General features: G+C 40.4%; 1 protein-coding gene across 3 annotated transcripts in view; it reads left to right on the top strand.

Annotated features, from left to right (window-relative positions):
- The first annotated feature begins 5,324 nt into the window (after positions 1–5,324).
- LOC130928020 (oocyte zinc finger protein XlCOF6-like) overlaps positions 5,325–19,209 on the top strand; it is a 55,839-nt gene continuing 41,954 nt past the window's right edge. For 2 of the 3 annotated variants that reach the window (XM_057854196.1, XM_057854192.1), the window contains exon 1: positions 5,325–5,668. In XM_057854196.1, the coding sequence (XP_057710179.1) occupies positions 5,662–5,668 (7 nt within the window). In that variant the 5' untranslated portion in view covers positions 5,325–5,661. Of the gene's footprint in view, positions 5,669–6,314; positions 6,481–19,209 lie in introns of all 3 variants that reach the window. The other variant, XM_057854194.1, reaches the window with a different exon arrangement.

The following is a 19,209-nucleotide window of genomic DNA, read 5'->3' as shown; positions in this document are numbered from 1 at the left end:
AATAAAAATAAATCGAAAGTTTAATTTCTAAATATGGAACAACCAACACATCATATTTACCTCTCGCTCTGTTGTATTTTTGTTTTTATGCTCATCACTTTTATTTTTAGTCACTATTGTTAAAACTTTAAGTCTAAATAGCTAGTTGTCGAATGTGCTGCTCTGAAATAAAGACAATACTGCATTTTGATATTTGACAGTTTAATTGCAAATCAGTATTAAGATGATCGTATTGAATTTTTGCACTGGTATTAATAAATAAAATAATCCGGTCAGCTCCCCTGTCGTCCCCGCATCTCAGATCGTCAAATGCTGACGAGAAATAATTGTTTGCTCTTTATGATGTCGCCTTTCTACTCTCATTAGTCTGTTAAGAAAAATGTAGACATATTGCGACATCTCCCGTGTCCGCGTGCTTTGTTTTTGGGTGCTTGAGTAGCACATGATGGACGGATTGACATAATTTGTCAAACCAACCAACACCCGACACGCTCTGACACGAAAAAAAAAAAAACACTCGGAAAAAATTGACATGTATATAGTTTCATTGCAAATCAGTATTATGGTGATAATACTAAATATTATTTTTTCCTGTGCACATGAGGTAAATATCGCTGCCATGAAGCTTCCATATAGTGACAGTTCTCTGCCCGCTTCACTACCGTCACGCGGCCGCAGCTCAGCTTTTGCTCTCCTCGTAGCTACGCCTGTTTTAAATTACTGTAAATTTGATAGTATATCGTCATAGGTAGTCCCGAGTCTGTTGAGAAAGTAGTACACTAAACCATGCTCGCTAGTTTGGGTGGTGTTTTTGTCTGTTTGAGCAGCATTTGATAGGCTCCACCATTTGTGCACATATGAAGTATAAATATCGCTGCCATGAAGCCTCCATATAGTGAGAGTTCTCTGCCCCCTTCACTGCCGTCACGCGACCGCAGCTCAGCTTTTGCTTGCCTCGTAGCTACCCGTGTTTTAAATTACTATAAATTTGATAGTATGTCGTCATAGGTAGTCACGAGTTTGTTGAGAAAAGTAGTACACTAAACCATGCTCGCTAGATTTGTGTGGTGTTTTTGTCTGTTTGAGCAGCATTTGATAGGCTCCACGTTAACAAATATGTGACAAAGTCATTTCCTCTCATTTTTTGATTCGTTCACCGCATAGTCATTACTGGAAAGTCAAGTTAGCAGCAAGCTAGGTCAGGAACCGGAGGACCGAGTCACTGAACAGGAAGTGACAAAACTCAGTCTTGCCCCCCTGCCTGCACGTTGGCTGCTTATAGACCCTACTCACCTACGTCACAAAATGACGTGTCGCTGTATCCGGCCGCCATATTGTCCGTATTTTTTAGACCTATTCTCATTCTTTTCAATTAGTCGTGCAAGTCATAGAGCAATTCATGGAAGCCCCGCTGTCTTCGCCGTCTTTGCCTGACATCTGCTTCCCTGATATTTACAACTATTTTGTCCACACAAAATCAGCCTATTCTCACGAAAGTTTGGAAAAACGTTAAGAGCTTGGAGGCTTATAAATACTTCGTTGCTGGTTGGGTGAAACAGGTCCTCGTCCACGAAAATTCGGCAGGAATCTATCTTGTGCTCGGGAAGGTGTGTTACGAAATTTTCAATTCGAAATCTTTTGTTCTTGCTAACATCCACTGTAAAGTCTAATGTATTTCATGTCATTTGTCAATGGAGCTAGGGCTTTTAATGTTTATATGGTTTAGCAATAGCACTCTCACTACATACATATATAATATGTGATAAATATGAAGTGCGATAGCACTACTCCAGATTATCCCTAGTTGATTATTAATGTTAACGAGCAGAAAAACACGCCATAATAGGAGGAATTTACGAAGCGCTAATGCATTAACATGACGAGTAGACGGACAACATGGCGCGGGGGCGTGGCTGTGACGTCACGTCAGTAGGGTCTATAGACCCTACCCACGTGACGTCACAACTCCGCCCTCCTGACTGGTGCCGCCCAATTGTCCGTCAACACATCGTGTTTACCTGTTACGGCTACGTACATTCCTCCTATTTACGGCGTGTTTTTCTGCTCGTTAACATTAATAATCCAAATGGTGAAGGCGTGTGTGGCGGTCGGTTGCAATAACAGAGAAGATAGACGGAGAGACTTGAAGTTCTACCGGATTCAGAGAGACACGGAGAGGAGAGAGCGAGATGGGCTGCTGCAATTCGACGAGAAAACTGGGCTCCAAACGATTACCACAGATTATGTAGTAGTCATTTTATATCTGGTGAGATGCATTTAATATATATTTAGAGGGTTTTGGGCTGACAACCACAATTAAGATCATTGCTAGGCTAATCGCCGACAACATACACGTATGTATGTAGTGAGAGTGCTATCGCTAAACCATATAAACATTAAAAGCCCTAGCTCCATTGACAAATGACATGAAATACATTAGACTTGACAGTGGATGTTAGCAAGAACAAAAGATTTTGAATTGAAAATTTCATAACTCACCTTTCCAAGCACAAGATAGATTCCTGCCGAATTTTCGTGGACGAGGACCTGTTTCCCCAACCAGCAACGAAGTATTTATAAGCCTCCAAGCTCTTAAAGTTTTTCAAACTTTCGTGAGAATAGGCTGATTTTGTGTGGACAAGATAGTTGTACATATCAGGGTAGCTAGCAGATGTCAGGCAAATACGGCGGAGAAAGCGGGTCGAAAAACATCGATTTAGGCATCAAATATGGATCTGGCGAATGGATAAACTAAAGCTTTTCCACATAACGCCTTTTATGCAACGCATCAAGTGAGTTTACGGCATCCGAAAGCACCGGGTCTTCCATGAAATGCATTATAAATTGCTCGATCAATTGAGACCATTGATAATACAGACACAAAATGACGGACAAGGGGGCGGAACAATACAGCGATCACGTGATTTCGTGACGTCGGTGGGTAGGGTCTATTGGCCAGGGCCTTATAAAGAGGGTTACGACACTCCCATAGAGATCCATTATACGATTTTACTTCCGGGTACTTCCGGGTTACGGAGCCTCGTGTAGTTCCAAACATGGCTTCGACGAGAGCGGACCGCATTCATATGAATGGCTGGCTGTAAAGTATATTCGGAGGTAAGTTGGTGAAAAAAACGATCCCTTTTGAATTTTCAACAGTCTGTATTCTATCAGAACCGCTTCATGATGTATATGTTGAGCTTTATTTGTAGATGCGTAGCGTAATTATACATATATTTTATCTTGGTTGACGAGCGATGTTCTGCTACTTTTTAAGCTGAGTCTGCTAACTAGGAATGTATTGTCAGGGGTAAATTCATTGTCCCTACCTCTTTTAAGTTGTTAACTCTTTCAGAGGCCCTTTGTGACGTACACACTCTTCTGTATATGTGAGTACTGGTCGACGACAGGCTTATTAGCTCCATTTTGTAAGCTTTGAAGTAAGGTATCCCCCTCATGAAAGAGTACCAAGTCAATGCATGACAACCTGTATTCTTTACACCAAAATGTTTGACATTATTATATTTTAGAGATGTGTATAGATTGAAAAGTGATGTCAACAAATAATACACATTTATAATTAAAAAAAAAACTAATGTATATTATTATTTTAAGTTACTTTTTCATGAGCCACATCATGCTGCTGTCGGTCTACGTTCCTACCCTAACCTATAGTCACGACCCAGGACACGTTGGAGAGACTGTGTCTCGGTTGGCCTGGGAACGCCTTGGGACCTCGCCGGAGGAGCTGGATGAAGTGGCTGGGGAGAGGGAAGTCTGGGCTTCCCTGTTAAAGCTGCTGCCCCCGTGACCGGACCCCAGAGGAAGATGATGGATGGATGGATGGATGGATGGATGGATGGATGGATGGATGGATGGATGGATGGATGGATGGATGGATGGATGGATGGATGGATGGATGGATGGATGGATGGATGGATGGATGGATGGATGGATGGACATCATACTGCTGGTGGTGCCTGCTGATGGTGACTGCTGGCTGTGCGCACTAAGCCCATTTTTTAAATGGCAACAAACAAACAAAACAAAAAAAAGCATTTTTTTCATGTTTGGACGACTGACCATTGCCATCCATTTTTTTCTGCTGCTCTTGGTCCTTGGGGAAACCATGCTGCACACAAACCATCACAGGCCACTGATCTATAAAATGTTAGGTGTAAACAATGAACCATGAAGCCAATTTTTCAATAAATATTGTGATTTTCTTTATCAAAGGTAATAAGTTGTTATTGTTATACATTACACCATGTTGAGATAAATCCTAAAATGTTTTTCCTGTCTTGTAATCATTTTGTGTTGCTTGGGTCCAAAATGAAAAATGCCTCTAAAGAGGTACAGGTTTGGTTTTGCTAAAATTAGAGGCTATATTCAAAATTTAGTTGTTTTGCACAGTTAAATGTCATTTGTTTGTGTTTCAGGTCAAACTAAGTCTATAAAATGGAAAATGTACACATATATGTAAGCATTAGAAAGTGCAACAGGAAAGAAAAGTGGAAAATAGAATTTAAAAGCCGTGACCACAAACCCAAACTTTTTGGGAAACAAATGTTTTTATATGTCAATACGAGAAAACAAACTTGGAACTACCACTTAGATCGAGGGAACAAAATATGTTATACATGGGGTCATCTTTAATATATTACCACAGGTAGGTAAATCAAGGAAATCTAGACATTTTCTGGAAAAACTATTTTAGTTGTGAAAAATGAAAAACCTCAGTCATCTTGTATTTCAATGTAAAAGTCGATTTCCCGTGCTCATGCTAACATTAACATGACACGTTCACTCCATAACATGAGAAAGTTTCCTTCTGTGTTAGTTCACATAGTTCTCAATTGTCGCCTGACCACTCCAAATGTAAAACTAGCCCTTAGATATATGTCATAATGCAATGACATAATCAAACAAGTACTTAGATACGTGATTTGATCCATTTTTCCATAAATGTCGCAATTACCGCAGTCAGTTCCATTGCAAACCACGACAGAGCTGCTTGTGTTTGGAACTATTCACGCCCTACATGAACCACGTGACCACCCGCGGCGAGAACAAAGAATGTCGCGACTCTCTTTATATGGCTCTGCTACTGGCCACACGTGGAAGTGAGTGACAGACGCCCTGATTCTGTTTCCGCTCCCTCCCCTGCCCGCGATGAGGCTGGCGTCTGATTGGTCGTGTGCGATGTCAGAAGACGCTGCCGCATGCTCAACGCCCTCCCACGCAGCGAACAAGCACCAACTTCATAGGGCGAATCAGTGCAGATGGTGATTAGTTCGGTCTCGTTCACCCAAACAATTCGTTCAAAAAGAACGAATCGACCGATACAACACTAGTCTATACGTGTGCGTCATGCGTCATGACGTAGAGGATGTGAGTAGCTGGATTTGCCGTCCGATTGCTTTGGAAAAGTGGTGCTTTGAAGACAATCCACTAAGCACCAAGACGTAATGTAATCGACTGAAAGGTGTCAGATATTTTGGGACAAGAATCCGTTAATCTCGCTTCTGCTTTGAGTCGTTTGGGTGCACGTTGAAACTTCGAGGCCTGCTTTGTTAGCCTAGCCTAGTTTAGCAGCTAACAAAGAGAAACAACGCACCTGGAATACACACGTTGCCGAGCAAGTAAACGTCAGGTCCCAAAATGTCAGGTAAGTTTACTTATGACTCAATTATCTCGCAAATACTATACATTTCAATTCGAATGTTTAAAGACACAAAATGTCTGATTCGTGCTGTCACGCAGCAGCCCATTTGTTGTTTTCTATCTTTACTGTTATTGTTTTTGATCGTCTCCTACTAATTTAAATGTGATGTAAAGCACTTAAATTAGTCTCATGTAACAGTTTTACATATTTACCAATCGAAAAATGGAGTAACGACCTTTCAGTCACATCCTATAGACCAGGGGTGGGCAATTAATTCCACAAAGGGCCGCAGTGGGTGCGGGTTTTTGTTGCAACCCATTAAGAGGACACCTTTTCACCAATCTGCTGTTTTACAAGTGCAATCAGTCGATTGCAGTCAGGTGCTTCTCATTTCTGCTGAAACCGCATTGGTTAAACTATGTGTCCTGGGTCAGTTGGAACAAAGACCAGGACCCACTGCGGCCCTCGAGGACCGGTTTGCCCACCCCTGCTATAGACCCTACTCACGTGACGTCACAACTCCGCTCTCCTGAATGGTACCGCCCACTTGTCCGTCAAAACATAGTGTTAACCTGTTACGGCTACGTACATTTCTCCTATTTACGGCATGTTTTTCTGCTCCTTAACATTAATAATCAAAATGGTGAAGGCGTGTGTGGCTGTTGGTTGCACTAACAGAGAAGATGGAAGGAGAGACTTGAAGTTTTACCGCATTCCGAGGGATCCAAAGAGAGCGAAATGGACGGCTGCAATTCGACGTGAAAACTGGGCACCAAAAAATCACCACAGACTATGTAGTAGTCATTTTATATCCGGTAAGATGCATTTAAGATATACTTAGAGGGTTTTGGGCTGACAAATAACCACAATTAAGATCATTGCGAGGCTAATCGCCGACAACATTCGACGTAGTACGACATAGTTTCAAATTCAAGATGTTTGTGACTTCCCTTTCTTCCACCATCGTTATTTTTTGAATAATATTTAGCTGGTACCAAGTGAAAGAAACTGGCCTCGTCTACGGGGCTGACAAATAACCACAATTAAGATCATTGCGAGGCTAATCGCCGACAACATACGACGTAGTACGACATAGTTTCAAATTCAAGATGTTTGTGACTTCCCTTTCTTCCACCATCGTTATTTTTTGAATAATATTTAGCTGGTACCAAGTGAAAGAAACTGGCCTCGTCTACGGGGCTGACAAATAACCACAATTAAGATCATTGCTAGGCTAATCGCCGACAACATACACGTTTGTATGTAGTGAGAGTGCTATCGCTAAACCATATAAACATTAAAAGCCTTAACTCCATTGACAAACGACATGAAATACATTAGACTTGACAGTGGATGTTAGCAATAACAAAAGATTTTCAATTGAAAATTTCGTAACTCACCTTTCCAAGCACAAGATAGATTCCTGCCGAATTTTCGTGGACGAGGACCTGTTTCACGCAACCAGCAACGAAGTATTTATAAGCCTCCAAGCTCTTGAAGTTTTTCATATTTTCGTGAGAATAGGCTGATTTAGTGTGGACAAGATAATTGTAAATATCTGCGTAGCAGATGTCAGGCAGACAGGGCGAAGACAGTGGGTCGAAAAACATCGATTTGGGCATCAAATATGGATCTGGCGACTGTATAGAACGAAGCTTTTCCTCATAACGCCTTTTATGCAACAGATCCAGTGAGTTTGCGGCATCAGAAAGCACCGGGTCTTCCATGAAATGCATTTTAAATTCCGCCATCAATTGAAAACAATGCTAATACAGAGTCAAAATGACGGACAAGTGGGCGGAACCATACAGCGAGCACGTGGTTTTGTGACGTAGGTGGGTAGGGTCTATAGACCCTACCCACGTGATGTCACAACTCCGCTCTCCTGACTGGTGCCGCCCAATTGTCCGTCAACACATCGTGTTGACCTGTTACAGCTACGTACATTCCTCCTATTTACGGCGTGTTTTTCTGCTCGTTAACATTAATAATCAAAATGGTGAAGGCGTGTGTGGCGGTCGGTTGCAATAACAGAGAAGATAGACGGAGAGACTTGAAGTTCTACCGGATTCAGAGAGACACGGAGAGGAGAGAGCGAGATGGGCTGCTGCAATTCGACGAGAAAACTGGGCTCCAAACGATTACCACAGATTATGTAGTAGTCATTTTATATCTGGTAAGATGCATTTGATATATATTTAGAGGGTTTTAGGCTGACAACCACAATTAAGATCATTGCTAGGCTAATCGCCGACAACATACACGTATGTATGTAGCGAGAGTGCTATCGCTAAACCATATAAACATCAAAAAAGCCCTAGCTCCATTGACAAATGACATGAAATACATTAGACTTGACAGTGGATGTTAGCAAGAACAAAAGATTTTGAATAGAAAATTTCGTAACTCACTTTTCCAAGCACAAGATAGATTCCTGCCGAATTTTCGTGGACGAGGACCTGTTTCACCCAACCAGCAACGAAGTATTTATAAGCCTCCAAGCTCTTAAAGCTTTTCAAACTTTCGTGAGAATAGGCTGATTTTGTGTGGACAAGATAGTTGTACATATCAGGGTAGCTAGCAGATGTTAGGCAAATACGGCAGAGACAGCGGGTCGAAAAACATCGATTTAGGCATCAAATATGGATCTGGCGAATGGATAAACTGAAGCTTTTCCACAAAACGCCTTTTATGCAACGCATCAAGTGAGTTTACGGTATCTGAAAGCACCGAGTCTTCCATGAAATGCATTATAAATTGCTCGATCAATTGAGACCATTGATAATACAGACACAAAATGACGGACAAGGGGGCGGAACAATACAGTGAGCACGTGATTTTGTGACGTCGGTGGGTAGGGTCTATAATAGTTGCTGGGACACAAATCTGTCACAATTAGGCTCGAGCGTATGACGTGGCACTCGCGAGGTTTCCACCGCTATCGCCATTTTGGAAGCGGAAAACATAAACAGTGAGGCATTTAATTTTCAACACAGGTCGCTCTTTAAAAATGGTTGGAAATTATTGTGCGGTAAAGAATTGCAACAACCGATCGAATAGAAAGGAGGATGTACAGCTCGACTGAATACCATTTAGTTTCTTCCGGATCCCTACATGGAGAAAAGGCGAGGGAAAGGTCATATCTGAACTTGCCAAACGTCGAAGAATGGCATGGGTGGCTTCGATCAGAAGGAAGGGCATAATGTTTGATTCTCCAGTTACACACGGTTTGCTCTATGCACTTCCACTCCGGTAAGTTAATTTCATTTGTTTACGCAAATTTCGGTAACTTTGTGCCCTAAGTCGGCCTGTTGTTAGCTATAGCTACAGCTAAACAACTAGCATGCATACATGTGCATTGTCTTCATAAGACATAATTCCTGTCGCTGCTAAATGAAAAAGCTGTAATATTTTGACGTGAGAGAGTGGCAAAGAATTTGTACACAGGCTACATTTTCTGCAACAAAAAATTTGTACATCCGTGGTCACAGACTAATGTAAACACACATTGCCTACCTCTGCTAGAAAGATGGTGTTGCCGTTTACTATGGTCATAATGTGCAGATCCTGCACCCATCCGCAGCAAAACTGTTCTTAGCTTTGTAGTGATTTGTAGTTTCGGAATTGCTGATGAGTGTAGTAACTTACACTAAATACAGCATGATGTCCATTTCGCGTAGTGGTGGAAGCTTGTCGACATCTTTATTCCATTTGTGTTCGGCTTGCTCGTAAGGGTCAACATTGTTCACATCCTTAAAAGTGCTCACATATCTGTCCTTCACCGTGGTAACAAGCTTGTCTCTGTATCGAACTGGCAAGTTTTCCTTACTTTTTTCCATCTTTGGCACTCATAGTTGAATTGTATTTGCCGTTAAGTTTGAATTAAGCCTGTCGCAATATGCAATAAATCCATTTATCGCGCGGTATATAAAAATGAAGACGGTAATTTTCTTGCTGCGATTTATCGCCTCGCGTACACGTGCGCGCGCGCGCGACGCACGCGCTTACGGCAGATGTGTGGCAGACGTGCTTGACAGCGCTGTTTAAAGTTCAGCTTCCTTGTGCCTCTCTGTTTCATTGACTTCTGGGTATGTTCGTTTTATACATTTGAGTTTGAGTGACCGTAATTTAATGGATGGAGGCAGGGCCGAGTGCACGGTCGGCGCACAGCAATGAGCGAACGGAATGAGGAAGAACACGAACCAGTTTGCAAAATGTTTCTGGAGGGTGTTTAAAAAAAGATGGCCAACAGAATAAATTTACTTGCTCATTCGAAACACCATCATCCTCTCCAGTTTTCACTGCTTAGTAAGAAAACTGCATCGCAACAAGCGGAGCCTCCTCGTCACGTTAATTGACAATTAGAGGTATTCGCTTGATGTGAGAAATACGACACAGCGCAAAATAGCGTTCCCTCACGGAAAGTGAAGTCCGCTACATTGCTGAAGAAATGAGACAGTTTTACCTCTGTTAAATGATATTTGATACCTTTGGGAGGCAAATTTTTGTTACTGCTACTTAATTAGTCTATTTTTCTCTGTTGTTGTTGAAGTGCAAATTGTTGCTGCAACTTTATACCTATGCTTCAGTTATTAAGTGCAAATTTATTTTTTGTTGAAAAAAAACCCATTTATTATGTGTTTCTGTGCGGTATTAATAAATGGTAAATGGTGTTATACTTGTATATCGCAATATTGTTGTCTTTTACTTGAAAGAGGCATGGTCTATTGTTTTTAGTTGTGAATTCTTAAAAGGTATATTTTAATTTAAAAGTAAACATTTATTGTGTTTAAATGGGTGTACTTGATCTATTAATATATACTGTATTCTCACTGTGTTATTGTAAATCGGTTAAAAGGGGACGGGACTTGATAAGCATATGCTTCTCTCGTCAGCCCTTGTCTTTTCTTCGTTTTTTTCGGGTTGCTCATATCACATCTTGCAACTGTCAATGATACTGATGATGACGACAGTAAATCAATAAATAAAAGCTAAAAAAAAATAAAAAACTTTTTTTTTTGTGTGTGTGTGTGTGTGTGTGGGGGGGGGGCAATAATATCGCATATCGCAATAATTTATGAGATAATTTATCGCCCACTAAAATTTGTTATCACGACAGGCCTAGTTTGAATGTCCCATGATGCAGACGTGCTTCCGAAATGGCTGCGTTGTCGCAAATCTCGCATGATCCTGTGCTGCTGTGACGTAAACGCTCGAGCCTAAAACATTTACAATGACTACAAATAGCAATCTGCAATTTATCCAATTTAAAATACTGCATAGATAGCATTAAACTCCATTTAATGTGTACAAAACAGGCTTTTGCCAATCAAATAAATGTCCAAACCAAGGGCGTAGGTTTGGTTTCAACATTGGTAGGGACGGTATAAACACATAACCTGCATGTACCCTTTTTGCTGAAAAGTTGGAAGTGTTATGTCATTACCGTCCCTATGCAAACCTACGCCCTTGGTCCAAACTGTCAGGACAATACTCCAGATACATATTTGCATGCTATTTGGCAGTGTAAAAGTGTACAACATGTCTGGCTGCGGGTAATGAAGGAACTCTTTTCGAACTGCGGGATTCCATTGTCTCCAAATCTTGCTCTGCTTGGTGATCTGAATATTTCATGTAATTAGGCCCGTCTGCTACTGGCGACTTTAAAGGGTATGACAACACCTGGGGAATATGGGGCGCCGTTTGTAAAGGAGCACATGCTGAAAATTTCGACAACATTTTCTCATATTTAGCGCCACACAGTGTTTAAAATGTGGTGTGAAATTTTTTGTCACTTTTTTTTTTGCACATTTACAACATTATTTAAAAATAAATATTTAAGTTGCTAAACAATCAGTATTGTACCTGAATGTTGAAATCCAGAACTAAATGTTTATTTATATCTTAAATGTAAATATTAAATTCATATCCTAAATATTAAATTTATATTCTAAATTTATATGTTAAATCCAAACTTTATATTTATATATTAAATCTAAATGTTAAATTTATATCCTAAATTTATATGTTAAATCCAAACTTTACATTTATATATTAAATCTAAATTTTAAATCTAAATCTTAAATTATATATTAAATTTAATATTTTAAATCTAAATCTTAAATTATATCCTAAATGTAATTATTAAATTTATATACTAAATGCTAAATCTAAATGTTAAATCTGGAAAAGGGTGAAACTAAATATTTAGCTTAATATGCAAATTCACACGACTGGACACCGGAAGTAACAAAATAAAAGCTTGGAGCAGCTCAGACTGTTTGTTCACGTTGCTTGAAAATGAATAAAGCCTACTGAACGGTGGCGGTCGCCTCTTGGACATGAGTCATTGTGATAATAACAATATCTAGGTTAAATACACATTTAGGAGAAACTATTTAAAGAGTATTTTGTGCTTTTCGTGTCACTTTTACGTCCATGAGCCCAGTAAAGTTACTAAGAATAGCCACCAGGGGTCTCTGTTGGACTGGACCGTAGCTCAAGGTTGACCTTTCTCACTTCATTCATTCATTCATTTCTACTGCAAAAATCCCGCGTTTCTGACAGTCGGCGAAGGTGGGCTGAAAGAAAATATGTCGGGCGAGTCAAGTTTAGCAGAGACTATCGGCCAAGCCATTCTCACAGCAATCGGTCTTTGTCAGGTGACGTAACGCTGTCAAAAGCCGCAGTGCATTGTGGGTTGAATCGCCATTTTGAGTGTACACTTATTGTAAACAACTGAGCAGTGAGAATCGTCTTTGCTTTCATCATTGTCTTTGATAAATGGGACACTCGTGTTGTTTGAAAGGCTGCCATACTAAATCACACGGCAAAAATGGCAGCAAATTGACCACGACGTATGATTTTTTCGTTTTCCCTCTTGGAAAAGAGGTTATAGACAGCAGGTTGAGGAACTAATGAAGCGGCGTCGGATGGCCTGGGTCGCAGCAGTGAGACGGAAGGGCATCACTTTCGACACCATATCTCCCTTCCGGCGTGTTTGCTCTCGGCATTTTCATAAAGGCAAGTCAGTTTTTTTCAAAGTATTGATACTGAATATGCTGTTTTTTTTCTTTCTAAAGTCGCTATTTTCTCATTGGCTAACCTTAGCTAGCTAGGCTCACTTGTAAACTACAGGCAAAGAGGGAGGGCAGTTGAAATGGGTTAATCTGTACGTGATAAATCAGTGTTTAATTTATTCAGTTATTGTTTATAAAAACATTATAGAGTGAATGATTTAAAATATAAAGGTAAACAGCAAAGATGCACAGAAATATTTATCAATGCGCGAGATTTCCTTTTGTGATCTGAGAGATCTGATGGGATGGCAGCATGTCTGATTAAGTGTTTACGACAGTGAAATGCCATGGAAATATCCAATCTTACCTAGCTTTCTAAATAAAACCTGTGATTGCAGGTGAACCAGCTTATGAAATGATGGAGACTGACCCAGACTGGGCACCATCCCTACATCTGGGACACACATCTGTTACACCAGTGGTCTCCAAACTATTCCACATAGGGCCGCAGTGGGTGCAGGATTTCACTCCAACAAATCAAGACCACACCTTTTCACCAATCTGGTGTTTTATATGTTTAATTAGTTGATTGCGGTCAGGTGCTGCTTGTTTTAGTACAAACCACATTGGTTAAAAGGTCTATGCTTGATCGGTATGAACAAAAACCAGGACCCACAGCGGCCCTCGAGGACTGGTTTGGAGACCCCTGTGTTACACCGACAAACACTGCACGCTCTGCAAGACGAATGTGAGCAGCTACGGAAAGAGACACTGCAAGCACCAGAGATGGGGGTCCAGCAGGATGCAAACATTGAAGAGCTCCAGACTAAGGAGGGACCATCTGAGCCTGGTGAAATAAACAGTCACTAACAGAATGAGGAAGGGACACCTGACGCTGGAGAAGAAAGTGGTCAGCTACAGACTGAAGAGGGGACACATGAAGCTGGAGAAGAAGGTGATCAGCTAATCACAGAGGATGAGACGCACAACACCAATCACGATGTGACACAGACTGTGATTATTGACCGTTTTGAAATTTTCACAGAAAACCCATCAAATCTGAAAGCACGTGCCCAAATGTTTTCCAGCTACAGTGGGGAGAACAAGTATTTGATACACTGCCAATGGGAAAACTCATTGGCAGTGTATCAAATACTTGTTCTCCCCACTGTACAAGCACCACCACACTATGAAGTATTTAATATGTATTACACCCAAGGGAGCCATTTGTTTCATATCAAAAGGCTGGGGAGGGCATACAAGTGACAAACATAAAACCCTGAACAGTGATTTTTTTTTTTTTGTGATAATTTGTTGCCTGGGGACATTGTCTTGGCTGACAGAGGTTTTGACATACAAGAATGTGTGGGCATGTAGTGTTCAGATGTCAAACTCCCAGCATTTACAAAAGGCCGCTGTCAGCACATTTGAGAATCCATGTTGAAAGGGTCATCGGAAATGTTTGTCAGAAGTATAATATCTTAACAGGAACCATACCCATAAACATGATTCTTCCATGTGAAGGTGAAGAAGCTACAATGTTGGATAAGGTCACTTTCTGCTGTGCCCTGATAAGCCATTGCCCAACAGTAGTATAGTACAATTTTCTTTTCGTAGTGTTTGTACAAGCAGTTTTTTTTATACGTTTGTAGATGACTTAAACCTGTTTAATAAAGTATGTCAGTGACAATTTTGAAGTCTTGACTCCTTGCTACTCTTAGGTACGTAAAACGTGTTGGTTTTGATGATGAAAAGTACTTTTTTTTTTTTTTTTACTAATTCAAACAATTTTGTGGAGATAAACACTGAATAGGAAATACAATGTTTGCTAACAAAACGAGATGTTTGACAGGTTTACTTTTTTTAGATTTAAAATTCTCAATCAAAACAGCAGCAGCAGCACAATGGTAAACAGAAAATAGCAATACAAGGAAATATAAAACGTGCATATGAAGAAAAATAACACTAGTTGTAGAATAACGTGTTCAAGTAAATTTGTCCCACTTCACATGATAAGTCCTGCATTGAGAGAATTGCACATCTTTGCATGGCAATGTCAACACTGAAACAATATATTGTGCAATATACATGAATTTGCATGTCATTATGACAGTTCCTTCACCTGTTTTAGTCATGTGATGTTTAAGATGATATTCAAGGTACAATTCAAGTTCAAGGATGTTCAAGTAAGAGCTGTATCATGTTTCTGAGAGTAGCAACGAGTGACGACTGTGTTGTCGCAGTCCTGCGGTCGAAATGCGAAGATCCTGCACCGAGCCATTCGTTAAATGTCCGTGAGCTTCGAGAGATTTATAGGTAAGCGCTGATACCGTAAACGAGGGACTTTTTTATATCCAGGGATGAAGTTGGAGGCAGTAATGTGGCGTCGGAGCTACTCCTGTTCTGGTTTGTTTACATCCGTGATACACTCAAAATGGCGCATGGGGGCGTGTCCGCTAGTTTGGGCACGTGACTGACAAAGACCGATACAAAATTTTCCCACAGCTACAGCGTCGGCGACAGCGGCTTCCACTTCACGATCCACTTCGGTAACTTAAGTGTATTGTGACTGTTGGCTGATAGTCTCTGCTAAACTTGACTTGACCGACATATTTTCTTTCAGCCCACCTTCGCCGACTGTGAGAAACGCGGGATTTTTGCAGTAGAAATGAATGAATGAATGAAGTGAGAAAGGTCAACCTTGAGCTACGGTCCAGTCCAACAGAGACCCCTGGTGGCTATTCTTAGTAACTTTACTGGGCTCATGGACGTAAAAGTGACACGAAAAGCACAAAATACTCTTTAAATAGTTTCTCCTAAATGTGTATTTAACCTAGATATTGTTATTATCACAATGACTCATGTCCAAGAGGCGACCGCCACCGTTCAGTAGGCTTTATTCATTTTCAAGCAACGTGAACAAACAGTCTGAGCTGCTCCAAGCTTTTATTTTGTTACTTCCGGTGTCCAGTCGTGTGAATTTGCATATTAAGCTAAATATTTAGTTTCACCCTTTTCCAGATTTAACATTTAGATTTAGCATTTAGTATATAAATTTAATAATTACATTTAGGAAATAATTTAAGATTTAGATTTAAAATATTAAATTTAATATATAATTTAAGATTTAGATTTAAAATTTAGATTTAATATATAAATGTAAAGTTTGGATTTAACATATAAATTTAGGATATAAATTTAACATTTAGATTTAATATATAAATATAAAGTTTGGATTTAACATATAAATTTAGAATATAAATTTAATATTTAGGATATGAATTTAATATTTACATTTAAGATATAAATAAACATTTAGTTCTGGATTTCAACATTCAGGTACAATACTGATTGTTTAGCAACTTAAATATTTATTTTTAAATAATGTTGTAAATGTGCAAAAAAAAAAGTGACAAAAAATTTCACACCACATTTTAAACACTGTGTGGCGCTAAATATGAGAAAATGTTGTCGAAATTTTCAGCATGTGCTCCTTTACAAACGGCGCCCCATAGGGGAAATGCTAATATTCCATCATTTATCCATCACCGCATGCCTTTTGAATTCATATCATGCCACTTCGTGTAACTACACACATCGCAACACCAAGAAAATGATAGAAATTAGGTCGATTGTCAAGCTAAAAGGACCCGCCCCCGAGATGCCGGGAATCTAGCATATTGTGTGCGTGACGTCACTATAGGGAAACAGCCGGCTCAGTGCTTAGTACTGAATGGCGGCGACGATGGCGGACAATTTTGTTTCTATTTGCAGCGACGAATCCGACGTAACGAACATTCTTCTAATGGTGAAGAGGAGAGTTATGAACCTTTCTTTGGTGTTTTGGGTTATCAATTTGAGCCCAAACGAAAGCCAATGCAGCCTAATGAAAGGATCATTGAGGGGAGCAATCACATCTGATGAAACACCGGCGGCAACAGAATCATCGAATGGTTTGTTTTGCATTTCTTTTTGTGAAGCTGATACACCGTGACCGCAAAACAATGGTGCTAAAAAACTATTTACATCACAAACATACATGTGCAACACGGAAATGGCGTAAATTAACGCTTAACGACACGGCGAAGTCGTTAAGTGAGAGGGCTACGTGCGCCAAACATGGCAAACGTAAGTTAGTATTCCTTTCTTTAAAGAAAGTTTGTGGTGTGTACGTAGGAATCGCTGCATTCGTGGTCCTTGTTAACGTTACGCACATGCCAACTTTGTCAGAACACCGGCAATGTGCGGCAGAAAAATACAGCAAATATAAAATAGCATTTGTTTTTAGCCCCGTCGTGTTAAGTGCAGGAAAAAAATACAACTCACCCGCTGAATCAGTGGGAGGGCTGAGTTTGTTTCGTTGAGACGAGATGGTCCCGAGATGGGAGAGTGAGAGAAGCTAGCATCACAAATACACGATGTTGGAAATTGTAGCACAGTTTTCAGCGTGCTCCTAGCGATGTCAGGATATTCCGAAATGACTTTAATCCAGAACTTCGGTAGAGTTGTTGTCTCAAATATACGTTTAAGTCGCCGTGATTTGTGATCTGTACAAGCTGATATTCCTGTTCCACAGACATGCTCGAATCACTCGATTTATTCATATACGGGTCACGAATTCACTCCTTCGCAGTTCGTGGGTCTTTAGTGATTGGGAAGTAGCATAAATTTTGTTTTCTTTGACGTTGTAGGCACATCTTCTGGCTCGTCAGGTTCCCTTTTCCCCGTAAAATTGCAAAATTAGCCCTCTTAGCACTGACGAACTTTACTCATTGTCTGCCGTAGTCCAGCTCTTTTTCTCGTGTTCGGGAACTCATGGGTACGACATTGCGACAAATGGCTATTTGTAAACCACATAGCATGACAGGTTTGAACCATTTTAGCGTTTTTTTGATAAAACACGAACGCAACTCTCTCGTCGATAAACAACGATGGCACCTGCCTCGACCTTTTGTTTCCTTGTTATGACGTCTCCGCCCCATTCGGCTGTTTCCGGAACACTTTCGGAAATGTCCGTCATTTTCGATCTATTTTCGATAATTGCTCATTAATGTGATTGATTTTTTTGTTAACTTTATCAATATTTGTTGTCTTGGCACATAACGGTTCTATAGACCCTACCCATGTGACGTCACAACTCCGCTCTCCTGACTGGTGCCGCCCACTTGTCCGTCAACACATCGTGTTGACCTGTTACGGCTACGTACATGCCTCCTATTTACGGCGTGTTTTTCTGCTCGTTAACATTAATAATCAAAATGGTGAAGGCGTGTGTGGCGGTCGGTTGCAATAACAGAGAAGATAGACGGAGAGACTTGAAGTTCTACCGGATTCCGAGAGACACGGAGAGGAGAGAGCGAGATGGGCTGCTGCAATTCGACGAGAAAACTGGGCTCCAAACGATTACCACAGATTATGTAGTAGTCATTTTATATCTGGTAAGATGCATTTAATATATATTTAGAGGGTTTTGGGCTGACAACCACAATTAAGATCATTGCTAGGCTAATCGCCGACAACATACACGTATGTATGTCGTGAGAGTGCTATCGCTAAACCATATGAACATTAAAAGCCCTAGCTCCATTGACAAATGACATGAAATACATTAGACTTGACAGTGGATGTTAGCAAGAACAAAAGATTTTGAATTGAAAATTTCGTAACTCACCTTCCGAGCACAAGATTCCTGCCGAATTTTCGTGTACGAGGACCTGTTTCACCCAACCAGCAACGTAGCATTTATAAGCCTCCAAGCTCTTAAAGTTTTTCAAACTTTTGTGAGAATAGGCTGATTTTGTGTGGACAAGATAGTTGTAAATATTAGGGTCAGGCAGAGACGGCGAAGGCAGCCGGTCAAAAATCATCGATTTAGGCATCAAATATGGATCTGGCGACTGTATAGAACGAAGCTTTTCCACATAACGTCTTTTATGCAACACATCCAGTGAGTTTACGGCATCAGAAAGCACCGGGTCTTCCATGAAATGCATTTTAAATTCCTCGATCAATTGAAACCAATGCTAATGCAGAGACAAAATGACGGACAAGTGGGCGGAACCATACAGCGAGCACGTGGGTTCATGACGTCGGTGGGTAGGGTCTATAGATGTCTCACACCCCCTTTGCGTTTTCATACCCTTTAACTATCGCTAAAAAAAACAAAACAATGTTGCTCACTTGGAGAAATTAACAAAATATTATCACAAACTAATGGCTAGATTTAGTCATGGAACATATAACACTGGAGCAAATATCTGCAAAACCGAACAAAGAAATTGTACAACTATGAAGAATAATGGCCAAAATTCACAAGAACGCTGACGCTTGAATCATGATTCTTTCTTGCGTGTGAAGTAGGGGTGTGACAAAATATTGAAATGGTGATATATCGTGATACTTTGTATCTCAAAAGGTTATCGATATGCTCCTGCCAAGAATTGATATATCGTTGGGGCGCTTACAGGTCCCTTTTTGTCCATTTTAAGGCATTTAAAGGTTTCTGTTGAGTTTGAGTCACTGTCT

The sequence above is a fragment of the Corythoichthys intestinalis genome, chromosome 13 (assembly GCF_030265065.1).
Source record: "Corythoichthys intestinalis isolate RoL2023-P3 chromosome 13, ASM3026506v1, whole genome shotgun sequence".
In the NCBI taxonomy this organism is placed as follows: Eukaryota; Metazoa; Chordata; class Actinopteri; order Syngnathiformes; family Syngnathidae; genus Corythoichthys; species Corythoichthys intestinalis.
This window is presented reverse-complemented; position numbering and strand designations above follow the sequence as displayed.